Here is an 18,042-nt window from a genome sequence, read left to right on the forward strand (position 1 = left end):
AACTTCTGAAAATCACAATCACACACACCACACACCACAAAATAGGCAAAAACAGGCACTTCTCTCAGGGCCATGTACATTTAAAGTTTAGATGAAATATGGTTAAGTGGTTTGCTCATTTTCAGAGTAAATGGGACAAATTTGTGGGACAGAATCAGGCTTTCTTATCTTTAAACTGGGGCAAATATCTCATAGTTATCTTTGTGTCTCCTTTTTGGACCTTATCCAGAAAGTATAAAAATTATTAATATTCTCATGTAGTAGAATGACAGGGGACTCAATTTTGTGCAGCCATGGATATCTTAGGATACACTCTTTGGATGTGTTACTGCATATAATATTAGGTGGTTACCACCAGCCCTTCCAGTAAGCAAATCTGTAGGCCAAGCTGATGACACTCTACACACAGTGAAGCATTCATTCACCAAGGATGTTTTAAGAAGATATGATTAAGGAAGGGTACCATGGGGTGGAAAGACCAGGACCTGTAATGCCAGACAGATGTACATGGGAGAAGAGACTCAGCAAAAATAACATCAAAAAAGAAATGGCATATGCCCTTGGAACCTGTCTCCTCATCAGTAAAAGAAAAATCATAATAACCACTTTGCAGTGTTGTTCTGTTAGAAATAATGTAGAGAAACAACCAGCTATGAATCGATACATCATAGATATCACCCAGTCAGCACATAGTGTGGTGTGGTCCACTGACCTCATGATGACTTGCTTGGCCAGTGGCATAGCCACTGTGGACTGCCGTAGCCCTGTGCCATTGGCAACTGTTACTCTTGTGGCAATTTTACTTCCCATCCTGCAGAAGAGCAGTGCCTTTGGGGACCTAGCCCAGGGTCTTGAACACGTTGAATACTTGATGGAGGGAATTGAGCTCATCCACAAGTATTGGCTCAATGTGTCTCTTCAGAGCCAGCCTCCAGTTCTCATTGTATTGGTGAGACTTGTGCACCATCACACAGGGGAAGGACATTGCCTTCCTACTGGCCAATGAGACGCAAATGACTATGACTTTTTAAAAAAAACTTTACTATGTAACATCTATAAAGGTTATGACCTGTGTATCAGGATCACAGTCTTTGACTCCTTTTTCTAATACCTGGCCCCTGAAGCTCTTCCTTTCAGTGAGAGGAGGCTTCAACCCTGTAGTCAAAGTCTACATATTGGGGCAGTTCACCCCTTGGGCCAGTGCAGGAAGGGAATACTAATGGACCTGCCTTTCAGGAGCCTCGAGAAAGGGGTAGGAGGCAGAGTGGGACAGCATGGGAGGAAAGTTCAGGGTGTGGAGGGGAGGGGCAGAGGGGATCTCTGGAAAGACAATCGGGAAGGGCGATGGGGTCTGGCGCTCTGGCATCCCCTTAGGTGAGGGCTCCTGTGAAACCACCAGAGCAGGTTGGAGGGGAACAGCGGCTTCCTCCTTGGGGCTTCCACCTCTGAAGGTGTGACGCATGTCTTCATGGGGGAGTGGATCCAACGGAAGAACCGGAATCTGGAGTTCAATATCCGTATAGGCAACAGGCCGGGGAGGGTCTATTCTGATGGTGGCCGTCATGCCATGTCTGCGTAGTTTGTTGACCCAGTACAGCAGTGGGCTGTAACTGAAGGTGGCAGCTTTCATCACCTCCACCCACTGCTGGGCATGCTGCCTCCTCCGCAGGTTCTTCCTCCAGTGGAGTAAGAGGATGCAGCCAACAGTTATCACGGTGCAGAGCCCCAACAATCCAAAGTACCACGGCACCCACTCTGAGGCAGTAAAAAAAAGAAAAGAGACAAGCTGACTGACAGCTCTAGCTTGGGACCTGAACTGTATCTCATTGGCTCATTCATCCTCTCATTCCCTCCCACCTTTCTCAAAGACATGCCTAATAATTTCCTCATTCAGTCAAAGCTATATTTGCAGGGCATGTAAGCGACCCCATTAGCCTTTTACAGATAAGGAACACTAGGTGTAGAGGGGCCATGATCTGCCCAGACTCAAGTCAGGCCTTCTGGCTCCTGCCGCAGTCTGGCTGCAGCAAAATAACCAGGGGGTGATGAAGAACTTGTGTACATTGATACAGCAGGAGGGGGAGCCGTTTATTGTAGGACAACAGAGGTATTTATACATTCCACACAGCTTATCTTAATTAACATAAACTAGATGCTGCAGTCAACCAATAAGAAATCTCCACACTTAATGGCTCCCTGGCATTACTTCACAAACCACTCCCTCTGGCAAGAGGCCAAGCGCCATCCAGACTTGTTTACAGACTCTAACAGGCTCCCAGTCCAGGACCCATACAGTCACTCAGACCCAGAAGCCTCACTAAGGGCAAGGACCTCAAGTGTATCTTTTCTGCTTGGGCAGAACATGGTCTCTGCCTTCGAGGAGTCCTTAGTTTCCTAGCGGAGTCTGTCTCTTAATTAAATAGCACTCCATTCAGGCAGCCACCACCCCCATTCATTCAAAGGGTCTTCCCTGAAAGTTTGTCCCCCACACTCAAAGGTCTGGGTTTACTTACTGCCTGGAAGGCCCATGTCCTCCTTTTGTGAATCCGTAAGTTTCACTCTGGTTACCAGGACTATGGCTCTGGAAAGAGTGAACTCACCCACTACTCTGCCCACCAATGGGAGTCCCCAGAAGGCCCAGTCCCATTGTTCTCTAAAGATGAGGTCACCAGGTTCTGAGCATCAGGAATTCTTGGGCTGGTGCTTGTAGAGTGGTTGGCAGTTGATGGAATAAGGGACTCCATCATGTGACATCTCATGAGCATGTTGTTTTCCATGAAAGACTGGTCCACCATTGAATTGTCTGTTCCCAACTTTGTGTGGTGAACTCACAGGGCAGCCCCCAGGAAAGGCCCTTACACCCTCAGGAACTTCTACTTGTGTTTTCAGTTGTTAGGGAGCCATTTTTCAGTGGGGAGTGGGGCAGGGAGGACAGTGAGCATTGGACATCCTTACCCTCAAGAAGTGTCTTACCTAGTTGTCAGGGAACAAAAGGGCTCAGAAGAGCCCTACTTTTGCTCCTACCATTTCTCTTTTGTTTCTTCAAGTGTTTTTTGAGCATCATCAGGTCCCATGGGAGCTCCCCCATATGGGATCCTGCTTCTGTTTCCAGCTTCATCTCCCTCCCCATTCATCATATACTGTTTTCCACACCTCCTTATCCTCCCAGGTGGTCAACTCCCCAACTCTGACACAAAGAGTCCTTTCAGTTGATTTCCAAATTTCTAGAACTCTGAAGCAGATGAATTTGAAACAAATTGATTTTACTATAAGTTTTACTATAAGTTTGTATAAGTGGAAAATATAATGTTCTACAGATTTAATATATGATTTTCTATATTAACTGGTATAAAAGTGATGCCCTTTTAAACAATACAACCCACCCACCATGGACAAATAAAGTTCAGTTAAGTATAAATTAAATTAAAAACTTAACATGAAAAACCCCAGCATGATGCTCTGCCACTGAAGTTTATTTTAAAATCAACATTTTTTATTTCATCTTCCTCTCCCCGTACCTTATCTGGGGGGGAACAGGATTACTTTTTGTCCAGTTATCTGTCCTTGAGCACATACCCACCACAGGAGTGAAGAAATTCAGAGTTGAGAATGGCACCATAAGATTTAAAAAATGATTATATCTCAGATTAACAAGTGAAGTAGGACCAGACACACCTGAAATCACATCATTAAAAACCGTCTGTTCCCCCTGAGGTGTAGAATCACAGCCTCTGGTATAAGAGTCCCCTGTGTTTTTCCTTTGCTTGCAAAGCAATTAAACTTCTGTCCCTCAACTGGTATATGAATAAACAAATGGGATATATGAATCTAACAGAAAATATGTGTGGATTTGTATGTGTATATATACATTATATTTACATAAGATTTTGATATTAGGAATGGACCCCAGTATTCAGTTATTGAATAAACACTGTAGGAAGCCTAAACAATTAAAAATTGAGAAATAATTTTCTTTCTGAAAAAAATTTAATAGCAATTTTTACTTATTTTATACATCTATATTATTTGTTGAGATGTGCATATATATGTTTGTATATAATATATGTATAATATAAAATATACAATACATATACATATGTATATGACTACATATATTTATTTGTACATATCTATACATATGTATCTATATATTTGTACATATATATCTAAATATATATATATATATATATATAAATATATATATATATATATATATATATATATATATATATATATATATATGATTGCTAAAATTAAGAAATCAAAACCAGTTGACTGGTATGTATTTTAGACCCAGAGCTCAGGCCCTGAAACAATTTGCTTCATGTGCAGAGCTTGACCTTCACCCTGTTCTGCAGTTTCTTCTGCTTGCTGATTGGGAAACACAGAGCTATCTAAAAGTTCTCTCTCTCTCTCTCTCTTGCTCTCTCTCTCTCTCTCTCTCTCGCTCTCTCTCTCTCTCTTTGGTATACTGAACTTTGAGGAAGATCGCAGGTATGTACTCGTAAAAATGCTAAGATTCATACAAGGAAAGAGGGCTAAAAGTAAATTTGGGCCTTAGGGCTTAAGAGGGCAGAGGAATAAGCAACACGCAAAGGATGTAATCAGAACACAACTTTATTCTCCCCTTCCCACCCCCCACATTGTCAAGGTAAAATTTTTCTGTGGTCTTTGTTCTTTCCTTCCAAGATAATGTCTGTGACATGCCACAGGGTTCTTTTGCTTATTTCGGCATCCATAAAACCTCTGGTAACATCACTCAGGTGAAATTTCAGTTTAGTTTAACCAGTACTGTATTAAAACACGGCAATAACCTTAAATGCAAAACAACTTAAACCTTCTTCTACATCCAAATTTATCTTAATACTTCCAGACATGGGAAGATTAAAGCTGGAGGAGAGGCATACATACACAGCAGAAAATTTTCCTTTGGCCCTGCTCTGGTGACTTATCAGGATACCTGTGGGAATGGATGAGATTGGAAACTTGTCTTTTCTCTAAGGTGGCCTGTGTCAATTCTTTAGATTTCTATCCTCCATTCTAATATGTGCTGCACATCTTACTTGCATTTCTCACTGCATGGACAAATGCATCCTTCTCTAGACACACTTGTTAATTGCTTATAATTAATTTTTAAACCTTTTGGCATCTCATGGTACATTTCTAGCTTCTTTCTTTCTATTGATGTCTCCCAGCCTCCCTCAAGTGGTCCTGGATGTCTCTTTGATTGAAGTTCCTTGGACAACACTCCTCCATCCTTTGTTCTGGGAAATGCCAAACAAGCAGTTTACATTGATTTATACTTTACATAGAGTGGTTACCAGCCCTAATCCTTAGTCCTTGGGTTATTTAAATTTGAGTCCACCATTTTCTACTGTGTGTTCCAAGTTTGGAAACGTGTCAATTCCCAAGCAGGCACATGGAAGCTGCCCACTTAGATGTTAAGAACCATGATGCACTGAACTTCTTTCAAAATATTTCTCTCTGAATCTCTACTCCCTAAGTATATAAGCTTTGAATCTTTTTTTTAACTTTTACTAAACATGATGCCAGGTTTCAAAACCAGAATTAAGCAATCGACTTGCTCACCTTTTTGAGTGTTCTTATTTAAGAATATTGGATCATTGATCTACATTATCTTCAACCAAATGAGATAAAAAGCTTCCACCTGGTGAAATGTTTTATATTATGTTAACTGAATATGGCTCCTGTGGAAGGTTGCAAAGCAAATAGAGAAAGAAAGAGAGGGAAAATTTTCTTTCTGATGTAATTAAGTTCTTCCCTGATGCTTTGGACTTAGAATCCTGATGAAACCTAGAAAAAAAGTAAATACTGCATCTGGAATATGGATAAGGGAAAAAAGAAAATCTCTTGCCTTTGCTGAACATAGATACAATTATCCAATGAAGTCACTTATTTATTTAAATAGTAAATTTTTCATTTGGCTTTTATTCAAATCATGTCTACTAAAACATACTCATAATAAACACATATTTCAATCCTGAAAACATTTTTTAAGTTTTACCCATGGAATATGAGAATTTTGTAATGTTAGTACTTAGGTCAACCCAGATTGAGTTCTTTCTGTTACCACTGAGATAAGATATAAATTCTGCTAACAATGTGTTTGCTATAACAAACTTACATACATGGATTCCTTCCTTGCACTAACATACAAAATACATTTGCCCAAATGCACTTTCTTTAGGTAATATATATAAAAATGCTTATTCCTTTATGATACTGAAACCACAAATATGAGAATGATACATTATTCTCATATGGCCCTAATTCTAATTTATTTCTCATTAAATTTTTGTGCACTAGTATTAGCTTTCTCTCCATATATGTATATATTATTAATATATTATTAATTATTTTGGGCAAGTTATCTAAAATAATTTCATTACTATGTCAATAGGGACACATTGACAGGCAAATATAAACAATAATTATAGTGACTTTGTCATTCAAAGTTTAATTAATTACAAAAGTACTCATTAATATGACTTATGCAGACTAGTTTCATTTCATTTAAATTCTTGAACTGATACAAAAATTTCTCATGAAGTTGGTAGATATATTAATGCAGGAAGAAGACTATTAATTTCTGCATTAAAATATAAATCCCTGGGTGAAGTCAAATATGTATGGAATCAGCATAAGTTTATGAGTGTGTGTGTGTGTGTGTGTGTGTGTGTGTATATATATATATATATATATATATATATATATATATATATATATTTATATTACTGAATTGATATTTTTCCAATTTGGTTTCAGTATTTTTTACATAGATCTTTCAAGATAACCTCTTATGATTGATTGATAAATGAAAACTATTGCTAGCTTTTCAACTTTTCTTGTGTTTCTAAATATGTGAAAACAAATTAAACCAAGAAAATAAAACAAAGCAAAAACAACATATCCTGAAAACAAGTTTAGTGCTGGCACAACATACCTAAAATTAATTTACACATTTTTTCATATTTAATATATTAAAATGTAAAAACAAATTATTTTACTTAAAATAATTTTTTACTAAGAAACATGGAAGTATTAAAATGCAAAACATGAGAAGTTTTTAAATATAATAGAAACTTTAAATGAAATGAAACAATTAATTCATTGTATTAATTGTGTGGGTTTTCTTAAAATACTTTCAAATTTTAACTTCACTCAATGCACAAGTTAGGCTAGTAAATTTACTTTTGTTTATTATCCCCACCCCCCGCCATATAGTCCAAAACCAAAGTAAAACGGGAATATTCTAAGTCATAATAATCCTATAATAAGATTGAAAATGTTCTTAAAAGAATATTCAATAGAGATGAAATTAACCAAGCAAAATGTCATTATCTGATAAATTTTGTCCATACAGTCTCATAATTCAGATAAATAACATTGGGGATTAAGTACGTGTTTGCCTGAATTCTCTGAATATTTACACTAACTTTAATCCTCCTTTTGAGCCAGGCTCAGTGACACATGCCTGTCAACCCAGTGGCTTGGGAGACTGAGGCAAGGGGGTCATGAGTTCAAAGCCAGCCTCGACAAAGGCCACGCACTAAGCAAGACCCTGTCTCTAAATAAAATACAAAAAAGGGTTGCAGATGTGGCTCAGTGGTTGAGTGCCCCTGAGTTCAATCCCTGGTATGCCCCCTCAAAAAAAATAAAAACACCTAATTCTCCTTTTGATTATATAGCTCCAGATGTGGTACAATTGCGAAACAAGATTAAGTTTAGAATTAAAAGAGAATTTACAGGGCAAAGTTTCCAAATTAATATTTCATTTATTTTTTTGATGGGAATTTAAATTAGTATAGCCATCATGGAAAATAGTATGGTAGTTCTTCAAAAAATTAAAAATAGAACTAGGATATGATTTAGCCATCTCACTATGATGTATATATCCAAAGGAAATGACATTTGTATATGGAAGAAACATCTGCACTACCTGCTCATGGCAGGATTATTTTCAGTAGCCAAGTAATGAAGACAACTTAAGTGTCCATCAAGTCATGAAACAGCATGTATTTCATATACAAAGTTAAATACTGTTTATTCATTAAAATAGAATGAAATCCTGTCATTTGCAGCAACGTGGATGGAACTGCAGATCACTATGTTAAATGAAATAGGCCAAGCACAGGAAGATATATTATTGAACTAATATTTTGAATCTAAAACAGTTGATCTCATAGAAGTTGAGAGTAGAATGGGGGTTACCAGAGTTTGAGGAGAGTAGAACAATGTGAGAGATGAGAGAAATTAAGTGATGATAGTAAGTTACCATTAAATAGAGTAAGAAGTTCTGGTGTAATATTGCTCAGTAGAGTGATTATTGATAACAATAATGTATGGTCCATTTTAAAAAGCCAGAAAAAGAAATTTTGAAAGTTATTACCATAAAGTGATAAATATCTGATGAGATAAATATGTTCAATTTGAATTAAACTTTATGTAATTCATAATTATATTGAAAGGCACAGTACATCATTAATATGTAAAATTGTATGTCTTTGTATGTTTGTTAAAATATTTTTAATTAAATATTTAAAAATATTTAAGAGCACATGTCTGTATTCCCAGTGGCACTAGAGGCTATGGCAGGAGGATGGTAAGTTCAAAGCCAGCTTCAGTAATTTAGCAAGACTCTGTCTCAAAAAAAAAAAAAAAAAAAAAAAAGAAAGAAAAAAGAAAAAGAAAGAAAGAAAGAATAGCAACAATGGGCTGGTAACATGACTCAGTTGTTAAGTGCTGCTGGATTAAATTAAAGTTATCAATTGACATTTTTATAAAGGCAAAAAATACAGGCTGATGCAAAGAACATATATTATTTGCAGTTTTTCATGATATTTTTCCTGGTGTTAATATATTGAAAATATTGTGTAAGTAAGGAAATTTTTGCTACTGAGCTGCAAAAATAATGAATAGATAAATGAAGTGAAGAAATGTATATATAACTGCCTTACAACTGTTGTTTATTTGAAGAAATGTCAATTGAAAAGCAATTACAGTTGTTGGTAAAAAACAAAAATACTCATTCACCTCGAATATCTCTGTATAAAAAAGTACAAGCACAAATCAAAAAGTGAAATTTATAAAAGGAGAAAAGGGGGAGCAAACAAAAGATCTCCAGTTATTCACATAATGCTTTGGATACATTAATTGTTTTATTAGGTTTGTTCACTATTACTATATTTTTTGTACTAGATGGCAACCGAAGGTTTGATTTAAAATGTAACACTGATAGAAAGGAAAATAGTTTTCAATAACCCTTGAGCATATTTATGTACCACCTTAAGATACTTGTTAATGAAATCTGAAACCTCTTGTGTTTGGAATGCAATGTGAATATGTGTCTTCACTGTAATCACAACACATAATTTCTCCTTTTTTTCCCTCACCCAGTGAAATCGTTTAGCAGAAGATGCATGCAGATCCTGGGAGTGATAAGCTGAGCTGAAAGACTTGGAGTGACATTCACTTGATACTCAGTATTTTTCACAAATTAAAAATTATCATGTGTGTCTACAGAGTCTTAATCTAAAATCTAAAAGAATTACCTGTCCAATTTTGATTTCTACTTTGAAATAAAAATATATACTCAGAAAATAGGTCTTGGAAGTTCAGGGAACCTATAGTAGATTTGCCCCAACTTTCACCCCCCAAAAAATGATCCTATCAGAGGCATAATATTGTCAAACTGTAAAAAATACAAGGTGAAAAAAATAATTTAAAACAGCAAGTAACACCTAGGAAATCTGCACGAGACTAATAGCAATAACATTTTAGCAAAAATTGTAAGGGCCAGAAAACAATGGGGTGTTGGGTTCAAAGTCATAAATAAAGCACGAAAACAAAAAACAAACAACAGATACCCAAGATTACTATTCTTAGCAAAGCTTTTCTTCAGGAATGAAAAAGATACAATGACTTTTCAAGACAAAAAAAAAATGAGGAACTTTATTATAACTACATAGTCCTTATCATAAAAACCCAAAGTGCCACATTAGAAGTGAACGATGATAATTAATGTCAGGGATATACAAAAAAATACCAAACTCACTGCTAGATCAGAAACACAAAAGAAAAACAAAGAAGAGAATCAATCATAAATGAAGAAAACCATCCAACCACAAACATGAAAAAAAAGACAGGAAGACAGGAGAATAGGGTCTACCAAACAGTGCAAAAAAAAAAAAAAAATAGCCTAAGGACAGGAGTATGTCTGTAGTAATCTTAAACTGAAACATTAAGTTCCCAATTTAAGTCAAAACTTGATGAATGGAAAAAAAGCAATGTCCAATGATATTCTGCATCCAAAAAACCCACTTCATTAAAAAACATTAATGTAGACTGAAAGTAAAGGTGTGGAAAAAATTACAAGGTAAAGAAAAACCAAAAACATATAGATGTACCAAGATTTATATCAGGTGGAATAGACATCAAGTCAAAATAAAATATGGAGGATTAACTTTAATCAAGGAAGAAAATAATATCTACATAGGAAACTACAAAACACTGGGGAAAGAAATAAGAGGTCAAATATAAGATGAAAGTAAATATATACCAAGTTTATGAATAAGAACAATTAACATTTGTTAAAGTGCATACTACCCAATGTGTCTACAGATTTAACGCAATTTTTATAAAAATACCAATGAAATTTTTCACATAACTAGGGGAAAAATACAGTATTAAAATGTTTACAGGATCCAAAAAAAGAAAGACCTTCAAATGTCAAAGCAATCATGAGCAGAAAATACAAAACTGGAGTCATTTATAACACCTGACTGCAAAATATGCTACAAAACTATAGTAACCAAAGAGCATGGGATTAACATAAAATAAAGAAAAAGTTATACAACAGATTCGAAAACCAAGAAATAAACCTATATTCTTAAACAGTCCACTTATTTTAACAAAGGCATCAAGAACATACATATTAAAAAATCTTAGGTCATATTAAAAAAATTAATTCAAAATGAATCACAGACTTAAATGGAATTACATCAAACCAAAAGCTTCTGTACATCAAAATAAAAGGATCAGCAGAGTGAAGAGATGGTTCAGGTAATGGGAGAAGATATTTGTCAAATATGTATCTAAAATGGAATGACCTGATTTACATTTTTCAAGACATCCATGAGAATGATCAAAGAATATATTGAAAAGTAATCTACATCACAATCTCCAGGAAAGCAAATAAAAGGCACAATGATCTTACTCCTTTTAGAATAGTAATTACCAAAAGGAAAAAAAAAAAAAACAACAAGTACTGATGAGAATGCAGAGAAGGGTAACTACCATACACTCTTGGTGGGAATGCTTTCCATTTTGGAAACCAGTGTGTGTGTTTCTCAAAGTCTAGAAATGGAACAGCCATATGGTCCAGCATTGCACTGAAAACAAAAAGTGCATAAATGCACTCTACTGTCATGTATAACTAATTAAACATATTTTTAAAAAAGTTTTTAAAAAGGTAGTAGCAAAACAAACCTTGGGATTGGCTCACCAAACTTGTAGGGGAAAGAGGAAATGTCACAATCGTTCATTCAACAAAGTTTCATTGAATTTCATTGGTCCACTTTTTTCACAATATATTTCATTTCCTATTTCCTAGGAAAGGAAGCAAAGGCACTGACACTTGAAACTGAAACTGTGTCTGCCTGTGCTTGGAAGAGTTCTGCCTAACATTGTATCAACCACAAAGGGAGCAGAGTGTTCTTCTTTGAAACAGAGTGAATTGTAGCAAGGTGAAGCTGCTAGCATGTTTCTGTTCTGTTCTTGCAAGCTCTACTCAGCCAGCACATGCAAAGCCAACTTCAGCCTTTCCCCATCATATCCATGGCAAAATATTGAAATTGTTCTAGGAAGAATAAGTTGTAAGTAGGATCACCCAACATTGAAGAGGAAAAAAGTGAACAGGATGCATTCAGTAAAGTTCCATTGGAATACTTTCCTATTATTTTCTCACAATATTCCTTTCCTTTGAGTTTGCCCACTTCCTTGGCACTTATACTTAAGAATGGCACAGATGCTTGAAACTGAAACTGCCCATGCTGGAAAGAGTTCTGTTGAATGCTACTTGAACAACAAACAAAACAGAGTGTTCTCCTTAAAACAGAGTGAATTCATGCAAGGGGAAGCTGCTAACTGATTCTGCTCTGTACAGGCAAGCTCTTCTAAGCCAGCATATTCAAAGTGCAGTTCAGTCCTTCAATATCATGTTGCAGGCACATTATATAAATGGTGGTAGCAAGAAAACCTTGGGACTAGACTCATCAAACTTTGAGGAAAAAGAGAAAATGTTATGTGCATTCTTGAAATTTTTTGGTTCATCTTTTTCACAATACTCATTTCATTTGCATCTCCTGCTTTTTATGAGTTGATGCTCAACATTGGCAAAGATGCTTGAAACTGAAACTGAATCTGCCCATGCATGGAAATATTCTCATGAATGCTCTTTTAACCACAAACAAAGCAGAGGTTTCTCCTTTAATATAGAATAAATTGCAGCAAGTTGAAGCTGCTAGCACAAACTTCTTCTGTTTCTTGCAAGCTCTACTCATCCAGCACACTCAAAGTAGACTTCAGATTTTTCCGACCACAGCAATGGTAACATATTCAAACTGGTTTAGGAAGAAAAAGTTGTAAGTAGGCTCAGCAAATAATGAGGGGAAAGAGGGAAGAATGGGAACAGGATGAACTCACTAAGTTTCACTGGAATTATTTTTTATAACTTTCTCACAATATTCCTTCCCATTGCATTTGCCCACTTCCTGTGAACTGATGTTTACCAATGGCACAGACTCTGAAAATAAATCTGTCTTTGCTGGGAAGAGTTCTGTTGAATGTTCCTTGAACAACAAACAAAACAGAGGGTTCTCCTTTAGAACAGAGTGAATTCATGCAAGTACAATCTACTAAAACACACTGATTCTGTTCTGCATTGGCAAGCTCTTCTAAGCCATCATATTCAAAGTACAGTTCAGCCCTTCAACATCGTGTTGCAGGCATATTATTTAAATGGTGGTAGCAACAAAAAACCTTGGGACTAGGCTCACAAACTTTGGGTGGGGGAAGGGAATGTTATGGGATTCATTCACCAAATTTCATTGAAATTTGTTGGTCCACCATTTTCACAATACTCCCTTTTAGTTGCATTTTCCTGCTTTCTCCAAACTGTTGTTTAACAATTGTGCTGAGGCTTGAAGCTGAAACTGAACCTGACTGTGCAGTGAAGAATTCTGTTGTATTCTACTTCACCCACAAACAAACCTTGCAACCACCATTTAAATGGTGTGCATGCATTGTAATGTTGAAGGGCTGAAGTGCACTTTGAATATTCTGGCTTAGAAGACCTTGCCAATGCAGAACAGAATCAGCATGTTTTAGCAGCTTCTACTTGCATGAATTTACTCTATTCTAAAGGAGAACCCTCACAAGCTAGCAAAGTCCTTTTCCATTGAGCTACCCCAAACCCTTGAAGTTGTTTTAATCCAGGACTTTATTTTTCAAGAAGCTAGAATCTATCCTGTTGAAATTTAACCATCAAGAAAGACAGGGCCTGTATCTCAGTCTTTGTGAGAAGGAAGGAGAACACTTGTAATAATGGTAATTAGTAATCACAAATTGCCTAATCCTGTCAACCAATCTTACCCAAATCCACAATGTTTTCTCAAACTATGCACTTGTTAATCCCAGTGATTAATAATGTTTTCCTTCAGCAGTTTTGACTCCTGTTATAATTGTCTAAAATAGAGTCTCCTAAGCCTCTTTTCTGGTGAAATTTTTCTTTGAAAACTGTCTCTAAATCAGACACAAAAATTTATTCAGGCAAGCAGACATACAATCAAAGAAGAATGCAGGTTATCTCAAAGAGTGATGACTTTGGGGGAAAAGGAAGAAATACACATTAAGTGGAGAAGGTAAGCCATCTAGAGAGTGAGAAACATTGGGGTAAATCAAGGAATACACATTCAAGGGAGAATATGGACCATTTACTGTAGGAGAGAAAGGAACTCTTTATTCTAAGGTGTTAATATTTATAGATAATAGCTAGGGGCTGGTCTAGAGGTGGAGTTATGTGATTAGTCAGCAGTTTTACAAGTGCTTTCTAATTTTCCCTCCTGTCATATTACTTTTTGCAGGAAAGGGCATGGGCCAATGAGGAGGTTTGGGTTTCTCATGAATTACTTGTTTTGCATTTTAAGGTTCATGGATTAAAAGGCTTCCTGCATTGTTAATGTTCATGAGCACTTCTCTTTTGAGATTCAATATATCTTCTTTTTTCTGACAAATTCCTATGTCAAAACCAGGTTTCTGGTTTTTCCTGTATTTCTATCTCAAAAACAGGTTTCTATTTCTAAAAAAAATAATATATGCATTGTCCTCACTTATTTTCATCTCTATAATGCAGTTTTTTCCACATCATAATAGCTTTATTAAAATAAGCAAGCACAACACATAGACATGAGCAGATGGAGAAAAAAAATAGTGATCATCTCAGTTTGAACAATGTAAAATCACTCCCCTTTGGGTGACAGAAACTCCACACATAACCTGGCCCCCTTCATGCTCAGAAACTACTTTCTTAAACTAGATAAACTGGGTGTAACCAGCTTAACCATTCCACTTTCAAAACATGCGAAGAGTACTAAAGCATCATCATCTGAGGGAACTTAATTCACTTTAATTTTTATCGTGACTTTAACGTGCATAGATTTCACCTCGATATAAATGTAAAGTCTTCAACATGGCGAACCTGTATAAACACACTACTGATGCAGATTTTCCAATGTGGCCAAACCAGTGTAGACTCACTACATCATGGCCCCAAAACCACAGTAACCACCCCAATACATAATACATGAGGAGAGAGACTCCCAGACCAAATATACAATCTTTCCATTTGGAAAGACACAGGCCCAGTACTCTCTGGATGACTCCTACTTCACATGGATCACTCTCTTTGCTTATTCTGTAAGTTTCTTAACCAAAATTTTCTTTGAGTAAGTGAGAAGTAATATTGCCCTGCAATAGCTTTATATCACTTATAATGCTAAGAAAATATATCTGCATATGATTATAATTTTAATTATTAAATATATGTACCCTACTACCTTGTATCACACTTTTAAATAATATTACAACCTTGAAAGTACAGATATTTAAATCTTATGTAAATAAAATATAATTTGAGTACCTCCTAAAAATAAATGTTATGCTAAATAAATCAGATTTATCAAATAAATTTATCTTCATTATCAGAACAATAACATAAAACATTACACATTTAACTTAATGTTAATATATGTTAAAAATTATCTAATGAATTTAAATTATATGAAATTAAATTTTAACAAGCACTTACACTTCACTTTTGCCTGCAAATTTCCAGTGGGTGGCTAAATGTGGGATTACAGAATTGGCACCTCTGCCTCCAATATGCATTAATCTCCTTTGTTCTGAGTCACCTTGGATTCTAGGAACAATGTTTAATCCTACAAATATCTTGTGATGAGTGAAAACTACCCCCAGGCAATAGCAACTTTGTAATGCTGGAAAAGATCCCACCTGACCAATCCTGAGATAATGATGGACAAACACACTTGATCAAGATCACCTGCTTTGGCAATTGTGAGAAGCCTCCCTAGAGGCAAAGCCATATCTAAATCCATAACATATATTCAAGTAAGAAGGCAAAATATAAATTTTTAAACATCACCTTTCTTCTTTGGGAAGAAAATGTAAGTGGAAAGGAAAAAAAAATGGAAAGATTTTTATAAGGTTGTTTTAATTCAAAGAACATACAGAATAATGACAAAAGGCAAAAAATATCTTGTTGAGAATCTTGTCACATCTATCAGTTTCTTTTTCACCATTTTTGTGCTAACCTTTGATGGAAACGTGATAATAATAATAAAAGTAATTTATCTTTTATATTGCATCATCTCTTAGAAGAAGGAGGGGAAAAATCATGCACTGAAACTAAAGAGAGTTGTATAATCTGGGAAAAAATCTTGGATTTACTCAAGTACCACTGAATCATGTCACTACTGTTACAGGGGGTGTCACCCTGTAAAGTGTCTCCTGGTCAGCTTGTTTAATTGATTGTCATGAGAGAGAAATGGTAATCAGGGTAGGACCTAAGAAAGGTCAGCAACAAGTGACATGTGGGCTATATGCAGGAGACATAATGAGGGACTAGTAACTTTGACTAAGACATTCTTCAGTTAAGGTGTATCCTATTCTTCTTTAAGGTGGGATACATGAGAATCCTGTCTTTGGGGAAATTCAACTTTTACCCTAAGTGAAGCTATATATCTGGAGTCCCAAATAGAAGCCTTTTGATTCAGTATTTGAGATCAACGTTTTAATCTGGTTTAACTCAGGTCTCTTAAAAGATTGATATCATACATAGAGATTTAACTGGAAAAATTTAGACTATACAGCATATGCTTTATAAACATTTTCATTTATGAAATTAAATAGGCAGGTTGCAGTGGTACACCTCTAATCCCCAGCAATTTAGGAAGCTGAGGCAGGAGGATTGCAAGTTCGAGGCCAGCCTCAGCAAGTTAGTGAGGTCCTAAGCAATTCAGCAACTCTCTGTCTCAAAATAAAAATTAAAAAGGGCCAGGTATGTAGCTCAGTGGTAAAACACCCCTGGGCTAAATCTCTATCACCTAAATCAAAAGATGTTTATTATTATTTATTTATATATTTAGGTACCAGGGGTTGAATTCTAGAAACATATTTTATGTCCATAAGATGTCATCTGATGGAAAATCTCTAAAAGTTGTTAATATATATTTCATATGAATGATAACATTTCTATGTTCTGGAAGAAAGAAAATTTGCAAAGTTGCATTATTGATATTACCATAGGGATCAAATCACATCAGATAAGGACAAAGTGGCTGCTGCTTGTGAATCCGAATTTGAATTCTGACCCACACTGGCAAGCTGTACTATATTCTAGTTTCTTCATCTGGAAAATAAGAGTAATAGTAAACACACAAGCTCAGGATTAACAAAGTATTTATAGTAAACACTCTATATGTGGAAGTGATTAATGTATGATATTGTCAAATATCAGAAAGGAAAGTAATTCTAGCTTTATGGTAGAGCACAGTGTCTACTGAAAACAAACAGAATTATTTGAACAGTAATTGGAAAAAAATGCATTTGTATAAAATCACACACATACTCTAAGCAGTAAATAAGGAAAACATTTCCTTTCTTTGGGATCAGTGCAGTTTTAAAGTTTATCAAATAATAATAAAACTGCATTAATTTATTTACATATTATAACATACTTTAGCTCATTTTAACATTAACAATACTTTTTCATTAAAAAACATATTAAGACAAAAATATATAAAATATGCTTAATTAAATATGTTGATAGCAATATTTCCTTCTCAGAATTAATCTATAAGCACAATTTTCATCTTATAAGATACAATTTTTAAATGTTGCAATTGATTTTTTTAATTGAAGGTCAGCTTCAATGTGATACATTTATATGAAATTAACATCTGAATTTGATCAAAAGTATAAAATGTTCTTTTGAAACTATGAAGTACATTCCTTTTAGAAATACTTCATGATTTATATTATTTCAAATGCATACATAGCCACATTAAGAAAGAATGAAAGATGAAAGGGGAAGAGAGTGAGCAGAAGACAGGAAAAGGGACAAGAAGTAAAACTAAGCACAAAAAAAATCAACAAAATATTTTATATCAGGGAAAAATTTTTCAGATTGAATTCAATAACTACTAATTTATAACATGTTGCTATTCTTTGTTTTAATGCAATATTTTACTAACACGTGTAATCATATATTTTGAAAATTGTCATCTTCATAATTCCATTAATATTACTGAAGATCAAAGAACAGAAACGGTTAGCTATGATGTCCCAAGTATTTGAGTGCTGAACTCTGGTCCAAATCACTCCCACCTGAGAACTGAAAGAGGGTATTCAAGATTGCAGAAGACTGCAATTGAAATCTATTCTCAG

At 35.3% G+C, this 18,042-nt stretch overlaps 1 protein-coding gene across 1 annotated transcript; it reads right to left on the minus strand.

The window, feature by feature from the left end:
* Positions 1-1,216: 1,216 nt before the first annotated feature.
* LOC308643342 (testis-expressed protein 38-like) lies at positions 1,217-2,529 on the minus strand (the record flags this gene model as incomplete). Its single annotated transcript, XM_081283235.1, has 2 exons — positions 1,217-1,755; positions 2,514-2,529. 2 exons carry the CDS (start codon positions 2,527-2,529, stop codon positions 1,217-1,219), a joined length of 555 nt encoding a protein of 184 aa, XP_081139361.1.
* Between the last annotated feature and the right edge of the window lie 15,513 nt (positions 2,530-18,042).

This window comes from Spermophilus citellus (genome assembly GCF_964194105.1).
Source record: "Spermophilus citellus genome assembly, chromosome: 3".
Taxonomy (NCBI): Eukaryota; Metazoa; Chordata; class Mammalia; order Rodentia; family Sciuridae; genus Spermophilus; species Spermophilus citellus.